General features: G+C 39.6%; 1 protein-coding gene across 1 annotated transcript in view; it reads left to right on the forward strand.

Moving 5' to 3' along the window:
• Positions 1 to 22164, forward strand: part of LOC119728284 (multiple PDZ domain protein-like) — a 59967-nt gene that overhangs the window by 13854 nt on the left and 23949 nt on the right. The window contains exons 7-23 of the mRNA XM_038200463.1: positions 1875 to 2123; positions 3514 to 3613; positions 3950 to 4041; positions 4439 to 4574; positions 5808 to 5969; positions 7381 to 7460; positions 7685 to 7861; positions 8334 to 8750; positions 9495 to 9740; positions 10472 to 10646; positions 11432 to 11676; positions 12560 to 12821; positions 13940 to 14135; positions 14937 to 14999; positions 15313 to 15491; positions 17826 to 17935; positions 19185 to 19295. Of these exons, the coding sequence (XP_038056391.1) occupies positions 1875 to 2123; positions 3514 to 3613; positions 3950 to 4041; positions 4439 to 4574; positions 5808 to 5969; positions 7381 to 7460; positions 7685 to 7861; positions 8334 to 8750; positions 9495 to 9740; positions 10472 to 10646; positions 11432 to 11676; positions 12560 to 12821; positions 13940 to 14135; positions 14937 to 14999; positions 15313 to 15491; positions 17826 to 17935; positions 19185 to 19295 (3000 nt within the window). The remainder of the gene's footprint in view (positions 1 to 1874; positions 2124 to 3513; positions 3614 to 3949; positions 4042 to 4438; positions 4575 to 5807; positions 5970 to 7380; positions 7461 to 7684; positions 7862 to 8333; positions 8751 to 9494; positions 9741 to 10471; positions 10647 to 11431; positions 11677 to 12559; positions 12822 to 13939; positions 14136 to 14936; positions 15000 to 15312; positions 15492 to 17825; positions 17936 to 19184; positions 19296 to 22164) is intronic.

Here is a 22164-nt window from a genome sequence, read left to right on the forward strand (position 1 = left end):
CTTTTGCATTTGGGGCCAAAAGGCCTAAGGTCAAGTTCACAGTGGCTAAAACAATAGAAATCTTGTCAGCGCCATAACTTGAGAAATACTTAACATATGAACTTCAAATTTGGTTTGTGGATTGTTCTTGGTAATCCTAAGAAGCCTTTTGCATTTGGGGCCAAAAGGCCAAAGGTCAAGTTCACAGTGGCTAAAACAATAGAAATCTTGTCAGCGCGATAACTTGAGAAATACTTTACATGTGAACTTCAAATTTGGTTTGTGGATTGTTTTTGGCAATCCTAAGAAGCCTTTTGCATTTGGGGCCAAAAGGCCTAAGGTCAAGTTCACAATGGCTAAAACAATAGAAATCTTGTCAGCGCGATAACTTGAGAAATACTTTACATGTGAACTTCAAATTTGGTTTGTGGATTGTTCTTGGCAATCCTAAGAAGCCTATTGCATTTGGGGCCAAAAGGTCAAGGGTCAAGTTCACAGTGGCTAAAACAATAGAAATCTTGTCAGCGTGATAACTTGAGAAATACTTAACATATGAACTTCAAATTTGGTTTGTGGATTGTTCTTGGTAATCCTAAGAAGCCTTTTGCATTTGGGGCCAAAAGGCCAAAGGTCAAGTTCACAGTGGCTAAAACAATAGAAATCTTGTCAGCGCCATAACTTGAGAAATAATTAACATATGAACTTCAAATTTGGTTTGTGGATTGTTCTTGGTAATCCTAAGAAGCCTTTTGCATTTGGGGCCAAAAGACCAAAGGTCAAGTTCACAGTGGCTAAAACAATAGAAATCTTGTCAGCGCGATAACTTGAGAAATACTTTACATGTGAACTTCAAATTTGGTTTGTGGATTGTTTTTGGCAATCCTAAGAAGCCTTTTGCATTTGGGGCCAAAAGGCCTAAGGTCAAGTTCACAATGGCTAAAACAATAGAAATCTTGTCAGCGCGATAACTTGAGAAATACTTTACATGTGAACTTCAAATTTGGTTTGTGGATTGTTCTTGGCAATCCTAAGAAGCCTATTGCATTTGGGGCCAAAAGGTCAAGGGTCAAGTTCACAGTGGCTAAAACAATAGAAATCTTGTCAGCGTGATAACTTGAGAAATACTTAACATATGAACTTCAAATTTGGTTTGTGGATTGTTCTTGGTAATCCTAAGAAGCCTATTGAATTTGGGGCCAAAAGGTCAAGGGTCAAGTTCACAGTGGCTAAAACAATAGAAATCATGTATTTATTCTGAAATTATAGGGATTAGGGATTAATTCATATAAAACCTACAGAAGACACTAATGCTGTCAATGAATGTTCCATGTGACCAAGGTACATGTAAGTTGATGTTAAAAGAGTGGTGTTATGTCATGGGAACTGTCACCGTTGCGGGGCATTTGTGTTTGTAAACACACCTGACTTGTTTTGAATTATTTTTCTTGCTGAAATTAGCTGGGAATTAGCTGGGAATTTTTTGCTTTTTGAATTTCATTTCAATATGCCCTTGTAACCTTTACAATATCTAAACAAATTTATGCCATTCTGTTTCCACTGTTTTACAATAGTAATACAATTTGATGTGACAGGACAGCGCAAAGAAAAAAAACCCCAAACCACCAAAAACAAAACTAATTTAACAAACAAAAATGACCTGCGAAATGCAAATGCCTCAATTCCAATTTGCCGCCATAATCAACATTTTGTTAAGTAGCCAAGGAGTCCAAAAACTTTGTATGAAATATGCTCTTGGGGTTTTAGTTTAGCTAAATTACAATGTGTTCAAATGTGAATATGTTCTCCCAACTACAATTAACTTATGAAATAAACAATCAATAGGCGTTTTCACACCCATATTGACAATCTCAGCAATTCCCTTCTCTTCAATGCAGGATGGACGCCTACAAAGCGGTGACATTATTCTCCAAATCGGTGAGACGCCCCTGCAAGGCATGAACTCTGACCAGGTTGCCATGGTACTCAGACAAGCTGGTAGCCATGTGCATCTGACTGTAGCTAGGGGGACATTTCCTGCCCAAGAGCCTGTGACAGACACCCAGAGAACTGCCCAGCCGGAACCTATGATACAGGCACAGCAAACATCAGAGGTGCATTCTCAACCGCCACCACAATATGCCGTGGTTCGTACCAAAATCCCATGAATTCCATTAATCACAGCTATGGGCTCTTTGCACAAGCACCCCATCAACAGCCAGAAAAGGCGAGTTGGGGGAGACGTAGACTGGTTCCGGGTCATCCACTGCGTATTTCGAATGATCCATGTCGGCAGGGAATAGTCTGGGAGACCATCGAAAGAGAAATTTGAATGCATTTGCGCGCCGATGACGCCTGACGCTCACGCAAAGAGGCTGTGGCTAATAGCTTTGGCTAATTCAGGGAGTCGTGTGTACTTCTTGCGCAAACCAGAGCAGTACGCACACGTTGTGTGTCCCGTCCGCAGGCCTCTCAAAAAGGTTAAAAAAGCGCCCTCATTTGCTGACACACGGAGTCGATACAGTAAAGTCACTTTCTGTGTGTAAGGTGTATGTTGAAGGTCATCACTTGCTCATGTAAATGAGGCTGCTTTACTTAATTTGCTTTTCCATGTGTATGGATTTTCCTTTAGACTGAAGACTTGGAACAAACCTTTACCTGTGGACAATTACCCTGAGGTCCCAAGCCCCAGTTCATTTTTTTTTTCATGTACAATGCTTGTGAGATATGTCAGGAACAACTTCAAGTCGAAACAATAGGAATGAAATGATGGGAACAGTCAGTATCCGCTTCGTTCACAAGTACCCCCTCACCGGCAAAGAAAGTACAGTTGGGGGTGACCGACCGATGCCATCTTTCCTGACTGCAATATTTTGTTGCGAAGCGCAGCCACTGCGTGTTCATAGTACAAATCCCCTGGTGTACTTGCGTCACACACAAGGAATGGTGAGCGCGTCAACCAGCGAAATGTATGTGTCCCGCCCATGGGACGTCTTTGCTAGGTAAAAGGGCGCCTTCTTTTGTTGGCGCACAGAGCCCATAGGTCCTCAGTATTGTAATTGACAAGACTGATGTGTAGTCCTTTATGTCTGAGGACTTGGAACAATGGGTTTCCTGTGGTAACAATAACCAGAGGACGTGAGCCGAGTTCTCAGGAGCTTTTCGTGTACTAACCTCGTGGGACATGTTGAGAAAAAGTCAAACAATAGAAACATAACTTAAGTATAGGATAGCATGACTGGGTGCATGTATGGGTTTGTTTGCATTCAATAGTGGATGTTGAACAATAGAGGACAATAATCAGTTCTGTAAATTATTGAAACCAATAGTCTTCTACCATATAAAGCTCTAATTTTACAAGATTTAAATTTAAGTGATTCACCCCAAATGAAGTACTGCATGTTGGTGCATTCCTTCTAATGCTTGCAAAAATATATACCCAAATTAATTGTCTTAGACAAGATTGGTGAAGCGACATTTCTTCTAAGAGACCTATAAGATATCTTGGTTGATGAATCCTTCTTTTCTTGTCCTCAGGACGAGGTGGATGGCCTGCAGGTATTTGATGTTGTCTTAGAAAAAGGAGCAGAGGGATTGGGATTTACCATAGCTGGCTATGTGCGGGATCTCGGCACAGGTATGCAGCACGGCTGTCTTAATATGTCTTGCACAAGACTATGTTATGTCTGGCTTTTTTAAATATAATTTCCAAAGTTACAACCTATTTCTTATCTGATGTAAAAAGAAACTGCAGTGTAGTTAACCAAATAAACTTGTCCTTACTAATATCTTCTGACTTTAACAGTGAGTGGATTAACATTGAGTGTTTTCACTAGTAATGAACGTACACTTATAATGAAAGTGTTACAATTTTCATTCAAAATTACTTGTCACCAAAACAATATGTAATACCTATTGTTGGATGAAAGAACTGACCACTGCATTTATTAACCAATTGAATTGATTTTGACAGGGGAAGTGTCTGGGATCTTTATCAAGAAGATTGCAGAGGGAAGTGCTGCTGATCGCAATGGCAAAGTCCAAGTCAACGATCAAATTATTGAGGTAAAATTTGATTGAATTTGACCATAGGTTTCGGTTGATGTGAACTTTTAAAAAAACTTTTTAAAACATTTAGAAATTTATATGAAAATCTCGATGAAAACGATGTGTGTAACTTGATGACATGGCAAAGTCTTTTCTAAGTCTGCAACAAATAGTGGTTTCAAAGAAAGATTATCATCATTCTATCTTGGCTTTACATTTGAAACAAATTTCCCTTACAAATTCCCTTTCAGAAACATTGAATATTATCAACCTGGCCAATGAAACATATGGGTAGATTTCTACAGAAATAATTTTTTTGAAACAACATTGTTTTCCTGTAAAATAAATGATTCCAGTCATTTGAAAAGAAGAGTGATTTAAAAGATATTGTGCTTATTTGTTTTTTTATTGTCAGGTGGATGGGCAGAGCCTTGAAGGATTCACTAATGTTGAAGCAGTTAACTTACTTAAAAGCACTGGGAGTGTAGTTCATGTCAAACTAGCCAGGCACCCACCTGGCACTCTGGATATTTCAAATGTCAGCATGGACCGTAAGTTCACAATTCATGGTTTATGAAAAGGGTTTCATTAGGTTTCATTACTTTGTAACACGTTCCATGAACTTGGATCTACAGGTTGAGTCAAAAAGAAAGTAACTGAATTAGACAAAAATATTTTTAAAATATTTGGCTCGCTCTATTTTATAAAAAATAACATAGGGATAAAATACATGTTTTTGACTAGTAACTGTGAAAATTTCACTTAATTTGCGTAATCCAGAGATGCCAACGGGAATTCCGTTGGTTTTTTTTAAATCTCACAAAATTCTGGTTTTTCCAGCTGTCAAAATAAACCGGAAAAAGAGAAGAAAAATTGTAGAAATGCATTGATTTTTACCTCGTTAACGCTCTCAATTTAGTACATTTAGGCGCATGCATGGCACAACGTTGTTCGTTGAAGTAGTCTTAAAAACAGTCTTTGTTGTTGCCGAGCCTGCATGCGATACGGGCAGCCAACGTACTTGCACGCAGTATACAACGGCGCCTCGCGTGCTTCATAGCGTGCGGGCGGTGTTGTGCACTAAGCACATGAAGCAATCAGCCTGGAAATCAAGTCTATCATTTCAAATATCGGTGGTTCCTGCAGTGATATATGTGAATACAAAAAACGCCGGGTACCAACCATGTTTTCGTCGAACGCATCGCGTAGTGCAAAGGTCATGTACACTGACAGTGTTGTGGGATCGTCCATGTTTCGTGTCGAATATTACGTTGGAAATTTGGGTAGGCAGAATATATAATACATTTGTAGGAATATGGAAAAAGTCAAAGTGATTGAACGAACTGACAGCTTAAAAGGCCATAGAAGCAAAATTAAAATATAAACGGAACTGGGCTTGGCTACAAGATAAAGATGACAACGGGGACTTTGCATGCTTTGTGTCAGACTCCGAGTGGCTTTTTCACACACAAAAAAGTCCCGTTTTTTTTTTCAAGCAGCCGTTCCGTTTTTTTCAAGCACACCCAGTTCCGGTTTTTTTCAAGCAGACCCTGTGGCATCTCTGATAATCTATTTCCAAGTTATGACTATTTTAATTAAAATGTTACAAAATTCAGTTGTCCACCACTGATCATTTACCGTTCTACGAACTGATGAATACCCATTACATACACTGTACAGTGAAACATGGACATTTTCCCACCTCCATGAATGAACGAAAACTGGTTATTTATTAACTTTTTTTTAAAACAAAACTGATGATTTCTTTGTAATATCCTTTGTAGATCCAGATATTGCTGCTGCAAGAGATGCTGAGGAACACATTGAACCCCAGCATATTGATAATGAAGAAGAAGCCCCACCCATAGCGCCACCTGCCTACCCACCCCCTGCTGGTGTCATACTCATGGAGCCTGGCCAAGCGGATACTATGAAGGATAAATATGGTAAGCTCAACAACCTGCTACAAAAAAATGTTTGTAGTTCAGGTCAGAAATTCCAGACCTTCAAGGTGCAGAATAATTGTTGCTACATTTGTCAGTGTTGTGTTTGACTTGATGTCCTCATACTAGACAGTAACAGCATATAGGTAGACCTTTATGCTTACAGGCCCGTGTCTAAACGTGACTTGAGCCCTGGCTCTAGCCAGGAAGTGATTGTGGATTCCAGCATACCTTTATGAGGTTCTAATTGTTTAAGTACACTGTGTCCATGCTAAGTCCAAGCCCATCATGACATTATAAATACAGAATCTACATCCAGATTTGATCAGTTTTACCAAGACCTGTATTTTTTGGCCTCTAATAAGTTGGATCCAGCTAAAACAATGACACTTGTGTGCATCTAAGCATGCATTCAAACAAACATCACAACTCAGCACAGACAGGTTCACTTGGTTGATTTTGCTCTCAGTTTTCTTCAGTGCCATCATGTGTTTGTTTGCTGTCGATAACATGTACAGGCCTATTGAACTGTGTATGACACTGTGCTCATTCGAGTGCCCATTCTGGTCACATTGGTTCATGCGTATAAATAGCAAGGAGTGCACAAGATCTATTTGAATCTGAATATGCGTAGTATATTCAGTTGAGAGGAATGCACCATTTCCATTGTGTACAAACACAATGGAAATGGTGCTAACCATTAATAGCCGTTATTATAACACCTCACCCACAGATTCTGTGTCTTGATTGGCTGAGAGCGAGTCACATGGTACTTTCTATTTTTGCTATCTTTCAGTGCACGGCCAAAAGTACTATACCCGTAGCAACCAAAGTACTATACCATTAGCAACCAAAGTACTATACCCATGGCACGGTATTTGTTTGCAAATGCATGCTGGTGTGCACGTTGAGCGTATTGTTCCCAAGAGAGCGCGCCACAGAGTTGGGTTCAACAATTTCGTGAAGGGGTGGTTTTGAAGAGAGAAATAAATTTCCCACCAATTTTGTATTGAAATTGAAGTTTATTTTAACTGTGTTCAGATTTAAATAATTTAAAATATTAAAACCAAGCAGAATCTGTGGGTGAAGTGTTATAAAACAAATATTGAATGTTTTATTTCGTGGTGAAGTAAAACTAGCCTCCCTTTGTGATCCATGGAGCATTCTATTTTCCCTCGGCTTCGCCTCGGGAAAATAGAATGTCCATGGATAACCTTGGGAGGCTAGTTTTACTACACCACTCGAAGCATTCAATATTTGTATACTATTAATAATACATAAATTAAGCACAGTGTCCATTTCAAAGATTGTTTATAGATTTGTGGAGGAGAAAACCGGCCAACAGTTTTCTCTGAAAGGAAACACAACACAGTGTCATCATGCAAGAATGTTTTTCCTTTGATGTTCATTCTAGAAGGTGAGCTTGATCCAGAGACAGAAGCCTCCATCGTTGATTTATGGCAAGATATTCTGGGAATGGAAGTCATTATTGTGGTGAGTGTTCTCCATTGAGCTATGTACAAAACACTTATCAACAGTTAGGTTATATTCAAATATATTTTGTTCACAGATATATATACAGCTAAAGTATCATAACTTAAGCTTTTTGTAATTATTATCTTCTTTTAATGGAGGACATTTTCAAATCTACTTTGTTCTTAATATAATTGTCAACAATTGTTATGCAAGTGCTTTCTTCAACCTTGTTCCCATCCAAGGTGGCACAGTTGAGCAAGTTCCGTGAAGGAGGTGGGCTTGGTATAAGTCTGGAGGGTACAGTAGACATAGATGAAGCTGGGGATGAGGTTAGACCTCATCACTATATTCGCTCTGTCTTACCTGGTGGACCGGTGGGACAAAATGGCCGACTTCAGAGTGGAGATGAGCTATTGGAGGTAATCATCGCTTCAAATCCTAACATACAAACATCCTCATTTAGTAATATAACTGACATTGGTCTTCTGAAGGTTCTTCATACATGAACTGCAGCATTTTTATCCAAATAGTTACGGCAGGCACTTATTTTCTAAGTAAATAATACAAGATCATTTTATTGAAAAGGTGATCAAGTTCCATGGAGGCATATGTACACAATGGAACAATTCCTGTGGCCAGGTGTCATCAAAGCAAACTTCCTTAAATATCACCAGGGGCCAATTTCTGGCAAATTCAAACAACTGGTCACATATTAAATGGTACTTATAATCAGTTCATATAAATTGAACCACATGAATTCTTTGTATTTGTAAATACTTAAGGGTGTCAAAAATAAAGTACATTCTTCAGTTCAGTTTTCTGTTCATTATAGAATTGGACATATGCATCTATGCCTTGTATTTTACTTCATTGCGTGCATTGTCTCCCCAGGTGAATGGAGATAGACTGCTGGGTCTCAACCATGTGGACGTTGTCAAAACTCTCAAGGAACTTCCTATGCATGTACGGATTGTGTGTGCACGTCACCCTCACCCTGTCTTCCCTGAGACACAGGCTGGTGAGGAAGCTCAGGTTGCCTCTAGCCCACAACAAGACAGCCCTGATGCCATAGAAGAAGTCATCGTATCCAATGAGATCAGCCTGCGGGAATCAGTTCCCTTTCCTGAGGTAGCTGTTGCTGGTGCTACGTTGGTGGTACCTGGTGAGGATGAGGGTACAGGTGATGCCACAAGATCCTCACTGTCTAGAGACTCTGTGAGTGGTCTGGCTGTATGGGATGACCAGCTACAGACAGTGGAACTCATCAAAGGAGATAAGGGACTAGGCTTCAGTATTCTGGATTATCAGGTGAGGGAAACTTTATGTATGACTGGCTTTCACACATTAGCCATTCAAAATCTCCCAAATCTGGTCTGAGATTTTAAATATTGTTCACCCATTTGCACCTATACTACATTGTATGACATAGTGTTTATTCACTAATGAATCCTAAAACCATAAGAATGCGTGGGTGGTCTCGGGCACTACAGTGAGTAATAGGCAGGGCAGTTTGGGCTGTACAGTAACTAACAGGTTAAGTAAAGCAGCCTATCAGGGATGGAATGTTAGTCTTGTAATTGTTGGAATTATCTGGACTTTAAAAACAAATAAATTGTAAAAGAATGTCTAAATGATTATACAAGACTACCAAACTCACATATTGTGGTTACAGGGCAGCCATAGCAATTATTCTCAAAGTAATAACTGCTACTTTTAAGGAAGCCTTATGTGTTTGTTGTATGAGAAAAGAAAGTTGTATGATTAAAGAAAGTAATGAAACTGAGTAATGAGCTCTCCCAACCTATGCATCCACCACTTGTTTAACTGACATAACAGTTTTGCATCCCATCCTATCAAAGACATACGTTTAGTACAAGGAACATCAGTGATATAAGGCTTTTGAATATATTGGAATGCTTGCCTGCTCAAAAGGTCAGTTCATGCTTTACATGGAAAGTGAAAGCGAAGCAAATTTGGTAACATCGCAAATTAAGTTTCATTGTTTAATTGACTTTCAAATGGACATTTGTCTGGATTTATATCTGTTCATAGGATCCCCTGAACCCTTCCAAGACGGTGATAGTAATCCGTAGCCTAGTACCTGGTGGTGTGGCAGAGCAGGATGGTACGCTGATCCCTGGTGATAGACTAGTCTTTGTCAATGACAGTAACTTGGACAACTGTTCCTTAGAGATGGCTGTACAGGCCTTGAAAGGAGCACCACAGGGTCCGGTCAAACTCAGAGTTGCTAAGCCGTTACCCCAACCTGCAGATGATAGTGCCTTTGATGGAGAAGAGGTTTGTTTGATTCTTTACTTTGAATGACCCCCTCCATCCTAAAAACCTCCCTGAGATGTTGAATTTGGTTTTGGTTTGTGTTGCTGTAAAGTCTATATGTAACTCAGCAGCACAATGCACCAATTTAATCTGCGCCCTCGCTAATCTTTATGCTACCAGACCCAATGCAGCTGACCTGGGGCACCTTTATTTATTATGATGTAGTAATATGATGTGGTGTACATGGCTGTCTACGTTTCTTTAAATTTAACACATTCGGAGATGTTGGATTGTACCTTTAAGTTTTCTTTACTCCCAGTCACCTTAAGATGTGTCAATAGTCATAGTCTTCTATACCCCAAATATTGCAATTTACTTAGGGTACTGGTAGAGTATATAATGTAATCCGTTTATTGCATTTTGAAATTCTCAAGTTATTCCAAGTTGCCTGCATGTTCAGATTTCGGTAAGATCAAATGGCTTATTGCCATATTTCAAGAGCGAGAATTCTTGTTGAAGTTAACTTTACTCCAATTTACCTTAGTTAGGATTTGTCATATTAAGTCATATTAATTTATACCCCTATACATGATATAATGCGATTTACTAAGGGCACTGCTAGGAGAAATAAGATAAAATCCCTTTATTATTCCATGTGTCAAATTCTAACATCATTCCAAGTTTTCAGATTTAGGTAATATCACATCGCATAATGCTATATTTTGAGATTGAGAATTGTTTTTATTCCCTAGCCCATGATAATGGCACAACAGGTATCGTCAGTCCATCAAGCCCCGCCCTCAGGCTTCCAAGATATCTCCGCCTATGCTGAGGAGCTGCAGCAACTTCAAGAGATGCAGAAGGCACTTGAGAATTCTCAGAAACCACCGTCTACCAAGATGGCTCCCACGGGACCAATTGTAAAAGGTAAAGGGTGTTGCAATGTTGATGAATTCCCTTGCTTGCTAGCTCAATAGTACTCATAGTGTTGTGGCACTCCTCTTGCCAACTATCCATTTGGAATCCTTCTGTAGGCAGCTTTTGGATTTGTACCTGGTTTCAGTTTGGAATCCTTGCATAAATAAGATCAGGTGTTTTGTGGCCATTCATGAGATCTCCAGTGTGTGCCCTGGCATAGAATTCTGCATCCACACCCTGGTACAGCTCGGAATAAACGCAGATTTTTTTTTAATATGCACAAGCAATGGTCAAATCTGTAAATACTGTAGTAAGTGACGTATACGGCAGCAGGGATGCCCAAGAGTCTGCCTAGCTGCCATCGTTGAGGGAGTACTTGTGTAGGAATACTTCTTCCGTAGGAATACTTCTTGTTTGTGAAGTGATCTGCGAAAAACTTTTGAATGCTGAAAGTATTTTCATAATGCATGCAAGCTTAGACTTCAGCTCTCCCAGTAGTGGTTTTCTTTCTATTCCCCTGAACTTCCTTTACTTTGAAGCTTTGACTTGAAGCAAGAAATACCAGGTGTAAAAGCCATTTTCTCAAAGCCTAAATTTACCATGACGGCTAATCTTTTGAGGTACTAGAATCTCATTTATTAATGCCAAAGCGTCTCATTCCTGCCAAAGAGTAAGTACATGCTTGTCATCATTTACAGATCTTAGAAACTTAAGCATTCATTTCAATTTAATGAGACATTTCATCTTGAGGAAGACGGCCTTACTCCTAGAATGTGCATGTTTTGACTTTTCAGAGGAAGCTATTAGTGCCAGCATTGTTGCTGATGTAGAATCCAGCATGGATTTTGGTCAGATACTGAGTGACAGACCAAAGGACACGCCTGCCGAGAGCAAGACCACGCCTTCTTCTAGCAAGACCACGCCTTCTTCTAGCAAGACCACGCCTTCTTCTAGCAAGACCACACCCCCTGACCTAGTGCTGGCTTCATCAGTTGCATTGCCTGCATCAAAGCCTGCAGAGACTGTCACTGCTACACAGGTAGGTAGAAAAGAAGGATGGGGTACCAAATTTACAAAGGGTTGTTTGCCATATCAAGTCAAGGTGACTGTTAGACTTAAAATTGTGGCTTTTTGTTCTGCTACTTTTCAGGCACAGTTTTAAAAAAAGGCCACGAAAAAAAGTATTTGTGCCTTCTCCAGTAATTAACATTACATTAGCCATATAAAGACAAATTTGTTTTTGTCAGGTTTTTTTTTAAAGCATTTTTATTCCCAGAATATTAGCCTTTCTAAAGTCAAAGTGCAGTGACCTCAAAAGGACATCAGACATCTCCTCTTGAGAGGGTAAAGTTATGGTCCAAAGCATTGGATAGATTCTTCTCATTTAGCATATTTGATCGGACAAAAAGCAGAACTGTTGCCTGACCAATTGTAGAAATGACGTATGAACGTGTTCAAAGTCCTGGTGGAACAATGTTTCACCTTTTGCATTTTTGTTTGTTTTCATTTCCTTCTTTTTGCATTTTATTTTGGCATTTCATTGGGTTTTTGGACTTGACTTTTATCTGACACTGTCCGTGACAGCTCATGTTACTTGAAAAATGGCAGGTCAAACGTTGATATTGGCAGGAAAAAACTGATTGTGCCACTATTTTTTTTTGTGCCAGCAGTTTTTGGTCTTGTTTCACCCTTCAATTGAATGCAGGTGTCTCATCAAAGATGCTTCATGGCCTGGAGTTAGAGTTGAAGTTAATTTTTTAATCCTAAACATTCATCCAAAACAAGTTGGACTTTCTTTGAGCATTTGTGTTGTAACCTATGTGCATAGTGGCATTGTAAACCTAATTGTAGTCACAATATTCACCTTGCTAGTCTGTTCTTTGATGTGTTCTAGTCTTTGCTGTGTGTATCTCATATTTCAGGTGACTGCAGTCAAGAGTATTCCACCTGAGCCTAAGCGTCAGCCGCCTCCACCCCCACCCAAACCCAAACCCAGTCCACGTAACAGTGCCGTGATTGCAACCACAGCAGCCGTAGTGCTAGCCAGTGGAATATCTGAGTCCAATGACCCTCGTATCACAGCTGTCTCAACAAGCCATTCACCATTAGGGAAACGTGGCTCAGTGATACTGCCTACCAGCTTGGAGAAAAGGATTGACCTGAAAAAGGGAAATGCTGGCTTGGGTAAGATCCTTGTGGACAAATGCTTGTTGTATAGGCACTGGATATTATGCTAATTTGTATGGCAGGTAAAGGCTTACAGTGCACCAGAGTTGTAATGACTCGAGTCAATGACTCGACTCGAGTCAATGACTCGACTCGAGTCCGACTCGAGTCACAATTTTTGGTGACTCGACTTGACTCGAGTCCCTAAGGGTAAATGACTCGACTCGACTCGAGTCACTGCGAGCAAATGACTCGACTTGACTCGAGTCCCTCATCAGAAGACTCGACTCGACTCGAGCAAAGGCTAATAAGACTCGAGTCCCAAAAATAAAAGCACAACTTTGCGAAAAGTATTTGCAATGACTTACGGTGCAAAAATTATGCTCACTTCACTTTACAAATAGCAGTCATGTATAAAATATACAATGTGTCACAGACTCCCACCTCATGGTTCTAGAAAGGACAAAATACTATCCAGGAACCAGATTGTTAAACACATTTTCTAATTCGCTGTTTCATCATTGTTTTGGGGCGATTTCTTGTAAAGCTCTTGGATTCGAACGCTGGCTAAACTTATGGCCTCCTTTTATAAATTTTGGTAAAGTGTTCAAATATTCGTGACTCGAATTGACTCGAGCTAAATATTTGACTCGACTCGACTGCACGTGTGTGCACTGCAGAGTTGTAACGAGTCACTTCTTTAAAATGACTCGACTCGACTCCAGTCACTTCTTTAAAATGACTCGACTTGACTCGAGTCACAAAAATCAGTGACTCGTTACAACTCTGCAGTGCACACGTGCAGTGTAGTGTGTGCAATCAATTATCGGAGGCATGGGGACTAAACCATTCATGGGGACTAAACCATTGGGTATTCATGCACACGAAGAACACAAAAGAGAGTTCTGAACTCAAGCCCAGCCATGGCGTGTTGTTGCTTGTATCCTTGAGCAGAATTTGCTGAAATTGGAAATGTGCATGCCGTATGTGAGAGTTGCTTATTGTGTTCAGTTAATTACCAGCAAATGCAGACACTAATATATTTAAAAAAATCATTTTCATGTAAGTTACAGGAGGTATATGTCGTGTTTGACCTTATGAATATTCATGTTTCATTTGAATGTTTCGTTCTGCAGGCCTGACTGTCAATGCAGACAAATCCAATGGTGTAGTGGTTAAGAGTATTATCCGTGGAGGCGCTGTTCATCATGATGGACGCTTGGCTGTCGGGGATTACATCACATCAGTCAATAGTAGTTCCATGCGTGGTATGACCAATGCAGAAGCGAGAGCCATGCTTAGGAGGGCCTCTTTGGTAGGAGATGAAATCAGGTATTCCTGTGTTCTCATTGTAGTTGGTTCAATTTTATTTCCCCAAAATGACAATGCAGTAGTTCTGCAGCCAGAATTTAAAAAAATGGTAGTAGTATTACAGGTGGAAATTTGGAAAATCCTATAAAGTTTAAGCCCGAAAGAGTGTTTACCACGAACATCTCCAGGGCCCAATGTCATAGCACTGCTAAACAGCCGATGTGCTCAAAAAGCTTCCATCTATTTCATAGACCATTAAGCAGTAAGCACAGCAAAAGTATGCTTAACCCCAGAAAAAAACTTGCCTATATCAATGACTTCACAATATAAATATCCTTCGCGCACAACTGTGAAACCATAAAATAGTGTTTAAGCAGCAGATTAATTTCTGCTATAGTAAGCACAACTTTTCTGCTTAGTTTTTAAGCAGCGCTATGAAATTAGGCCCAGATGGCCAAAGGGTCATACAACAGTAAACTTGTGTCAACCCTGACCCAATGGCCTGTTTCTCTTAATGTTTTGCCAAGTCAGAACCATTTACCTTTCTCTTATTGGCCATCATTTTCAAGTAGCACAAATGAATTGGCTCAGATCTCAAGTCTAATGCACATTTTGATTGCAGTGTAGCAGGTGATGTCAGCATTATGTGACTATCATTGGCTCTTGTGTATTTGGCCACCCAGTGCCATCCACAGTTGCTGCATTGAGGTCATGATGGCATCCATACTATGACTCCTCATGCATGTTACCCAAATGTTTATACCTATGTTACTATTGGTCAGTGTCTTGTACATTTTTGTGTTATTCCCCCACTGTATCTAGTATGACTTACATCCCTGCTAGCGAGGCATCAGCTTACCGTGATGACCACGCCAATCAACCAAGGTCAGTTCTGTCTTCAAGTTCACAAATATTTCCAGTTAAATCTCCTGCCACAAATCAATTTTCTGATGTCTCTGATGTTCATGACAATTGACAATCTTGGTAGATTCAGAATTGTTAAATTTAATTATAAATTTCTGATTTGTAGTTTTGCATTTTAAGTGATCACTGCTTTTCAGTAGATACAAGTTTAGAGGGCTGTTAAGTCTTTGAGAGAGATGCCAGGACTGAAGTGTTAGGACCTCTAACTTCAAATGATTCAAGCAAATTATTATTTGACAGCAGTTACTGATTTGTATTTTTATATTTCCTACAGCTCCCAAGATGATAAGTTTGCCTTGCCTCTCAAAGACCAACACACCGAGTCTGTCAAGCTTGCTTCTGTTGCACTGTCCCCTGTCAGTGTTGCCCCAGGGAGTGATAATGAACAAGAAGTACGCACTGTACGACTTACTAAGGAACCCAATAAGAGCCTGGGCATCAGCATCGTTGGAGGTGAGCACTGAATTACTATTTACTCATGTCACTGGCTCTGTTTCTGGCTACTCGCATGGTTCCCTTCCAAGTCTCCAACCTATTGTGTTCCTTTCCTTCTCGATGGTTCGCCTCCACGTTGTTGTAGGGCGACCAAGTTTTCTCCTTCCCTCAGGCTGCCAAGACAATGCTGTCATGCAGTGACTGTTAGTGAGCATTTCTCCCTAACTTGCCAGGAAAGTAAAAAGTAAAGGCCTTGCCACGTGAAAACAAACAGAAGAAACAAGAACAGCATTTGCTGCAGGCCTTTCTGGGTGAAAGGTTTCAGTGCAATAAACTTGGAAATTATAGTGACTTTTTTTGATAGATAATCTTATGTTAAACCCAGGGTGGACATGGTGAGTGAGATTCATCATTACTGATTAGGCCCACCTATTCTGCTGAAAAGCGGTGCTGCATTTTTGATCAGTAAACCAGTCCTCTTCAACAACAAGAGTGCCTTTTCGCAAAAGAGCCCTTAAACCTGGATTTCATTTGACTTGGGAGTTGAACTATACCTGGGATATGGCAAGATAGTGATGGTTCACACTTGTGCATCTCGAGGCAGGAACTTTAAACACATGTATGTTCTTGAAAAAAAAAAATAACTTGAAGGAGTTGAACAGCTCTTCCACAATTTGCCAACCCTAACCCTGCTTGAAGCAACACAGTGCATCAGGTGTACAAGTATGTGAGAACTTGCTGCATTGAGCCATCAACACCAGTGCAGGAATAGCCAATGCTGAAACAATGAGAGATGGTCCCATTGAGCAATGCCTCAGTTGTATCCTGCTGCAGTTGGTGACTACAGACCACTGATCTCTATATAAAGACTGGATAGCTAATAAAGAGCCGCACAATGTACGAATTTGACGCCATATTGGTGAGACCGGCTGGTGATCTACAAAGGACAAGTTGCCGTCTTTATAGACAGCATGATTTCTTTTGTAACGTCGCGGTTCACTTGACTTATATTTTGGCCACCACCACTGACCAACTGACCAAGGTTTACTACAATTTTTCTAACGTCGTGGTTACCTTTATAATGCCGCAAATCACTTTTTCGGCGTTTTTGAAATAATAATCACTACGGAAATGTGTCCTTTTTAGAACATCATAATATGTGTACGTGACCAAAATGCGCGTCAACTGTTGATACAACGTGCGCGTATTTACGCGTAGAACGTTCGTATATACGCGGCCATCTTCGTGAGACCGGGGGCGAATTGGTCAATATGCAAAGTCTACTGTGTGAATGTTGTATGCATATCCGCTATCCAGTCTTTATATAGAGATCAGTGCTACAGACTCTGAGGCAGTATGGACTTGAGAGACTTTTGACCTGTTGCATGTTGCTGTGTTTAGCAGGGTTTCTAGCCAAAATACCCTAGGGGTTAGTGTTAATACTCTACACAAGCAAATCAAATAAAAGAAAAATATTTTGTTCTTTTATTTCTTATTGTGTAGTATCAAGCAGACACGGTTAGTATTCTCAATTTCTTTTCCTATAAAAGAATGAATTATGCATAGGAATGCTGAAATGTTTAATTTAGTTTGATTTAAAAACTTTGTTTCTGTTGTCAATTGCATTATTCAATAAGTTGTTTCTTTGTTTTTTCAATTTGTTAAACTCATATTTTTCTGTTTTGAATTAAATACTTAAGTTACATTAATACGTTTGTTTTGGTTGAATCCAAACATTCACTCGCCAACACTTGTTTGTTAAAATGCTTGTTGATTTTGATTTCATTGCCATTTTGATTGTATATGATTGATTGATTGATTATTGGCTGATTGTTCAGTTTGTTGAAATTGCTTAACAACTTATCCTGTGTTTATTTATTAAGATATTTATCATGATAACACTATGAACTCCATGCATGCACAGTAGATTGGGCTTCATTATAACTCAGAGCTCCAATGGGAGGGACACATCATGTATGTTGTGAATGTACACAAACCCATAGTGTATTCACGTGAACATCAAGTGCTGCAGCAGCGAGCTCAAGAGTCATTCCTAGTGCTCCCTCCTAACTTTCTGGCTTACTGTATAAAACTGTCCTGAAATTGATTTCTTTTGGTCAATTCAGCCTAATATAAATAATTATCATAATATTAGATCGCTTTTTGGGGGATACAAGCATATATTGCACTGGCTATAACAATATTGCACGAGTTAAAGCTCGTGTAATAAATTCTTGTATCCCCCTCAAAGCCATCCAATATTTTATAAATATATCCTGGGCATGTGAGGGAAAGGGTTAAGGAACTGATAATGAACCATCTTAATACATGAATGTTATTATTGGCTTATAGGACGTGCTAGTGATGGTCAACCAGTGGAAGGTATCTACATCAAGCATGTCTTGGATGATAGTCAGGCTGGTAGGACTGGGGCACTCAAGACAGGAGACCGCATCTTGGAGGTTAGTCATACATTCATGTACACAGCTACATGGTCAGTATTGACTCTGTGCTTGGACAGTAGATGGCACTTTGTGACCACTTTGAAGAGCCTCAATTTGGAGGGATGCAATGCGGCACTGGTTCCCGTACACACTGCTTCACGCATGCACTGAGTGAAGTACTTTGTAATTGTTGAGGCCAAGGGCGTGCTTGTGCACAGAGTCCATACAAGTGTCTTACATGCAGGCATCCATTGAAGATAATCAGACATTGTTGTGCTGTTCAGTCAATCGATATTTTCCATCTTAGCCAAATTCCTATGTGAAGGAAATGTATTTTTCACTGATTCTCATAAAAACAAAATCATTCATGCACTTTACAAGATCAAAGGAATTGAATGGTAAATGATACCTTTTTTTGACATCACCTTCATGTTACATTTGCTGGCTAACAAACCTTGTTTTAACACCCCCCCTCCCCCCGTTTAAACAGGAATTCCTGTTTTTTTGTTGCCCAAATTTCCATGTTTTTATTTGTTTTATGCCTGTTTTGGTTTTTTTTTGCCTTATTTCACATCTTTTTTGCTGTTTTTGCACAAGTCTCCTGTGTTTTTTTTTCCATTGAAATTCATTCGCATGCCTGACAGACAAAAGCAGGTGCCTGGTAGGTACAGCTGGCTTATAAATCTCCTACAGTCAAAGCATAGCTGTATCGAGATACCTAAATAGTCACAAATAGTAAATCCTGCTTTATCTAGGCAGGGAGCTCTTAACTGTGAAAAACAGTCACTTGATTGATAATGACAGCTGGGACGGCTTTGTTGAATTAGCCAGCCAGAGAGGGAGGGTTAATGTGATCAGATGGAATTTTGCGTCGGGTGATATAAATCAATTGAGGTTTTGCCCTTCACCGACGTTTAAACACTGTATACTCAGTGTGTTACCTCCTGAGTGAGAGTTGGAAAAAATCACTCGGGTGGGACTCGAACCCTCGACCTCCTGCTTTCTAGTGCAGATGTCTTACCACTCCACCACCGAGCTAATGGGATCGGTTGGCTGGTACGAATCTGATTTACATAGCAGCGGTGTCGGGGTAATATCAATCAAAGTAGGTTTTGCCCTTCACCGACGTTTTACACTGTATACAGTGTTTAAACGTATGAGTATACAGTGTTTAAACGTCGGTGAAGGGCAAATCCTAATTTGAGGGTTAATGTGTATAGCAACTTAATAATGGTCAGCCCATGTAATAAGTTGGTATTGTGTACAGGTGAATGGATGTGATCTACGAGATGCTAGTCATGACTATGCTGTAGCCATCATCCGCAATGCTGCTAGTCCTGTATGTTTCATTGTGCAGAGCTTATCACCTGGAACCAATGTAAGTCCACCAATCACCAGTCCGGTCCGACCGGCTTTTGCTTACAGTAGTCGGGTCAAGCAGATTAGTGGGCTCTTTCAAAACTCACAGAGTTAGTCTCAGAGTGTGCTTCATTAATATGTATTCCTTATAGTGGGCTGTATTAATCAACAACTGAAAATGACCACGTCCAAATCATACATCCGATTTGTATTTCTTTGGCATAGAGCTTTTGTACTTTGAGTACAAGAGCTAATGCGAATGCGAATTTGGAGTAAATTTGACATCAATATGTACGAGAGTTGCAATTTGTTTGACTTCTGCAAATTGACAATGGAAATACTTATCACACATTCGCAATGTGTTCACACCAAGTATGAACAAGCATGATGATGTTATTGCCAACTGATGGAAAACATTATATTTATTTAACCTGATTTTTTTTTTTCCGAACCCTTGCTTCAAGCCATTATTCATGGGCCTATGTCTAGACTGCTGAGAGTTTTTTTGGGAAAACCACTCCAGAATAAGTCTTAATTGATGGTGTTTTAGCCATGAACCCTCTTGGCCTTCGGTTGAAACTGTTTTCTTCAAAGGAAATAACACATAATTTCACTTGGTCATTTTCAGTTTGAAACAGTGTGAATTTAAAAATAAATCCAATGGTGATGGGTATGCCTTAATACATGTTCATGCCTCATAGTTTGCCAAAATGCTTTGAAAGTCCATAATCATTCAGTGGTAATGTGTGACATTGACAAAACCATTGTAGAAAGAATTGTTTGGTGTTGTGTGGGAGTGTCATTAATTACTTTGCTGTCATAGCTACATTTACATGCTGGTCTGATTCCTAGAAGAAATATCATTGTGAACTGATCACCTGATCCTTGGCACCAGCTTATGTCTTACAATTTAATATGATGGAAGTTGGTGTTTTGGATATGTAAATTTAGCATTGTTTTTGCCCTTCACCAATTAGCTTTATAATGACTGTTTTCTCAATGCTGTCCAAGCACTTGGGAGGAAAACATCCCAAGCTTGCCGTGGTGGGACTCGAACCCACTTCACCTGCTTACTAGTGCAGACCTCTGCATGGACTTTAGTGAAGGGCAACATGCAATATTACATCTGACCATGTGCCTTTGTTATCCTCAAGGGTGGACTTAAATGTAAAAATATTCAAATATCACTATGAATTTGAAAAAAAAAAATTGAGTTCATTCAGATATGAATCCAATCAAAGCCAGAAGCTAAATCATGATCCAAGTTCATAGCTTAATGGTTTAGTAGGAACGTCTTGCTAACTATATCAGAAAAATTGTGCTCACCTTAAGCATATTTCATGGCGTAATGGCTAACTATAAGCTTATATGGCCTAGAGCTTAATGTTTATGGGTCTCAGTGAAATGGAGGAAGTAGCAAATGTTGTACCTAGCAGCACCATGGAATGTGGCCCTGACAAATTGGAAAGCTCTCGTCAAGAAACAGTCAATTTCTAAAAAAACTTAAACTTAACAGTCAGTATTTGTTCATATTTTCTCAGAACAGTAAAACACAGGGATAAATGATGTGAATAACCTTATTAAGACATCACTGGCTAGTAACAGCTACCATACTAATACTTCTAGATATATGTACATGTATGGGATCACATCAAATGGGCAAAGAATTGTATTATTATGTATATATAGTTAAATAGTAACCACAGGAATAATCCTTTGCTGTTTTTGACATGAAAGTGTGTTTTTGAAAGTCGCAGTGAAACTGGTGTCCTGCCTGATATTAAGTATTAGCATGATAGACCGGACACCAACAGGACACTGAATTTTGAGTGCCTTTTGAGTGTACATTTGTATAAAAGTGTATACTTTTTGCATTTTCATAGATGACAAAATTGGATTGGTGTTTTGACACAGAAAAGACTATTTATTACAATGTTTAACAGAGTTTCGTAACAATTCTTTTGTGACGACAGCAGCAGGCCTGCTTCAGTCTTTGTTAACGTGTTGGTGTTTGAAACATTTTTCCTATTTCTAGTTGCAGTGCTTAGATTGCTGAAACTGAAAGGACAAACATACAGTTTCATCAGACTCAAATCTGAATCACATTGACAGTAATGTAGGTTAACTTTACAATGAGTCCTAGACAGGATCTTTGGTAAGGTGATGTATTCCTCCTATGTCAAGTGCTTTACTGGCAGGGTTCCTTGGTCAAGTATGCTCACTGTTGCAGACACAACGTTACAGCAAGGTCAACAATGACCAATCTCTCAGGTTGAGCATTTTCATCCGGTCAGTTTGCTTTCTTACATCCTAATAGTCACAATAAACCCATAACATGAATGTGTAAAACACAACTTGGAGGTTTTTGGAATGTGTAGTGGAGACAGTGTCAGGAATGCAGTTGGGACGTACTAAGTTTGATTATTTCTCTCTACATTTTTGTGTGCAACTATTTAAGTTCTACTTGTCATTTAAAACTACATCCCAGTTTTTGGTCTCATGGTTCTGGATAAATTTCGTTCAGTGAAAGCAAATCGGAAATTGACCTAAGAGCGGCTTTAGAAAGCTCTCTACAGACATGCTTTTTTTGCAATAGGTCCTCAGTGCTAGCAAGGAAGCATTATGTGTATATTAAAGGAATGTTCATTTCATTCAAGCAGAAATTTCATGCACTGATGCAAATGGAGAACTCGGTGCCAATAGATGAAATGCAGCGTCACAAATTGTACAGTAAGGAAACTGTAGGTTATGGATGTAGATGGCACTATTCGTGAGACTCAATCAGGAGGAATTTAGGATGGGTGCACAGGTTTGTGCACATTAATGGTGTAGTGTGCATGTATCAAATGCCCACTGCATAATCAATGCATGAATAATATGAATGGACC

Source organism: Patiria miniata, unplaced genomic scaffold, assembly GCF_015706575.1.
Source record: "Patiria miniata isolate m_02_andy unplaced genomic scaffold, ASM1570657v1 HiC_scaffold_20, whole genome shotgun sequence".
Taxonomy (NCBI): domain Eukaryota; kingdom Metazoa; phylum Echinodermata; class Asteroidea; order Valvatida; family Asterinidae; genus Patiria; species Patiria miniata.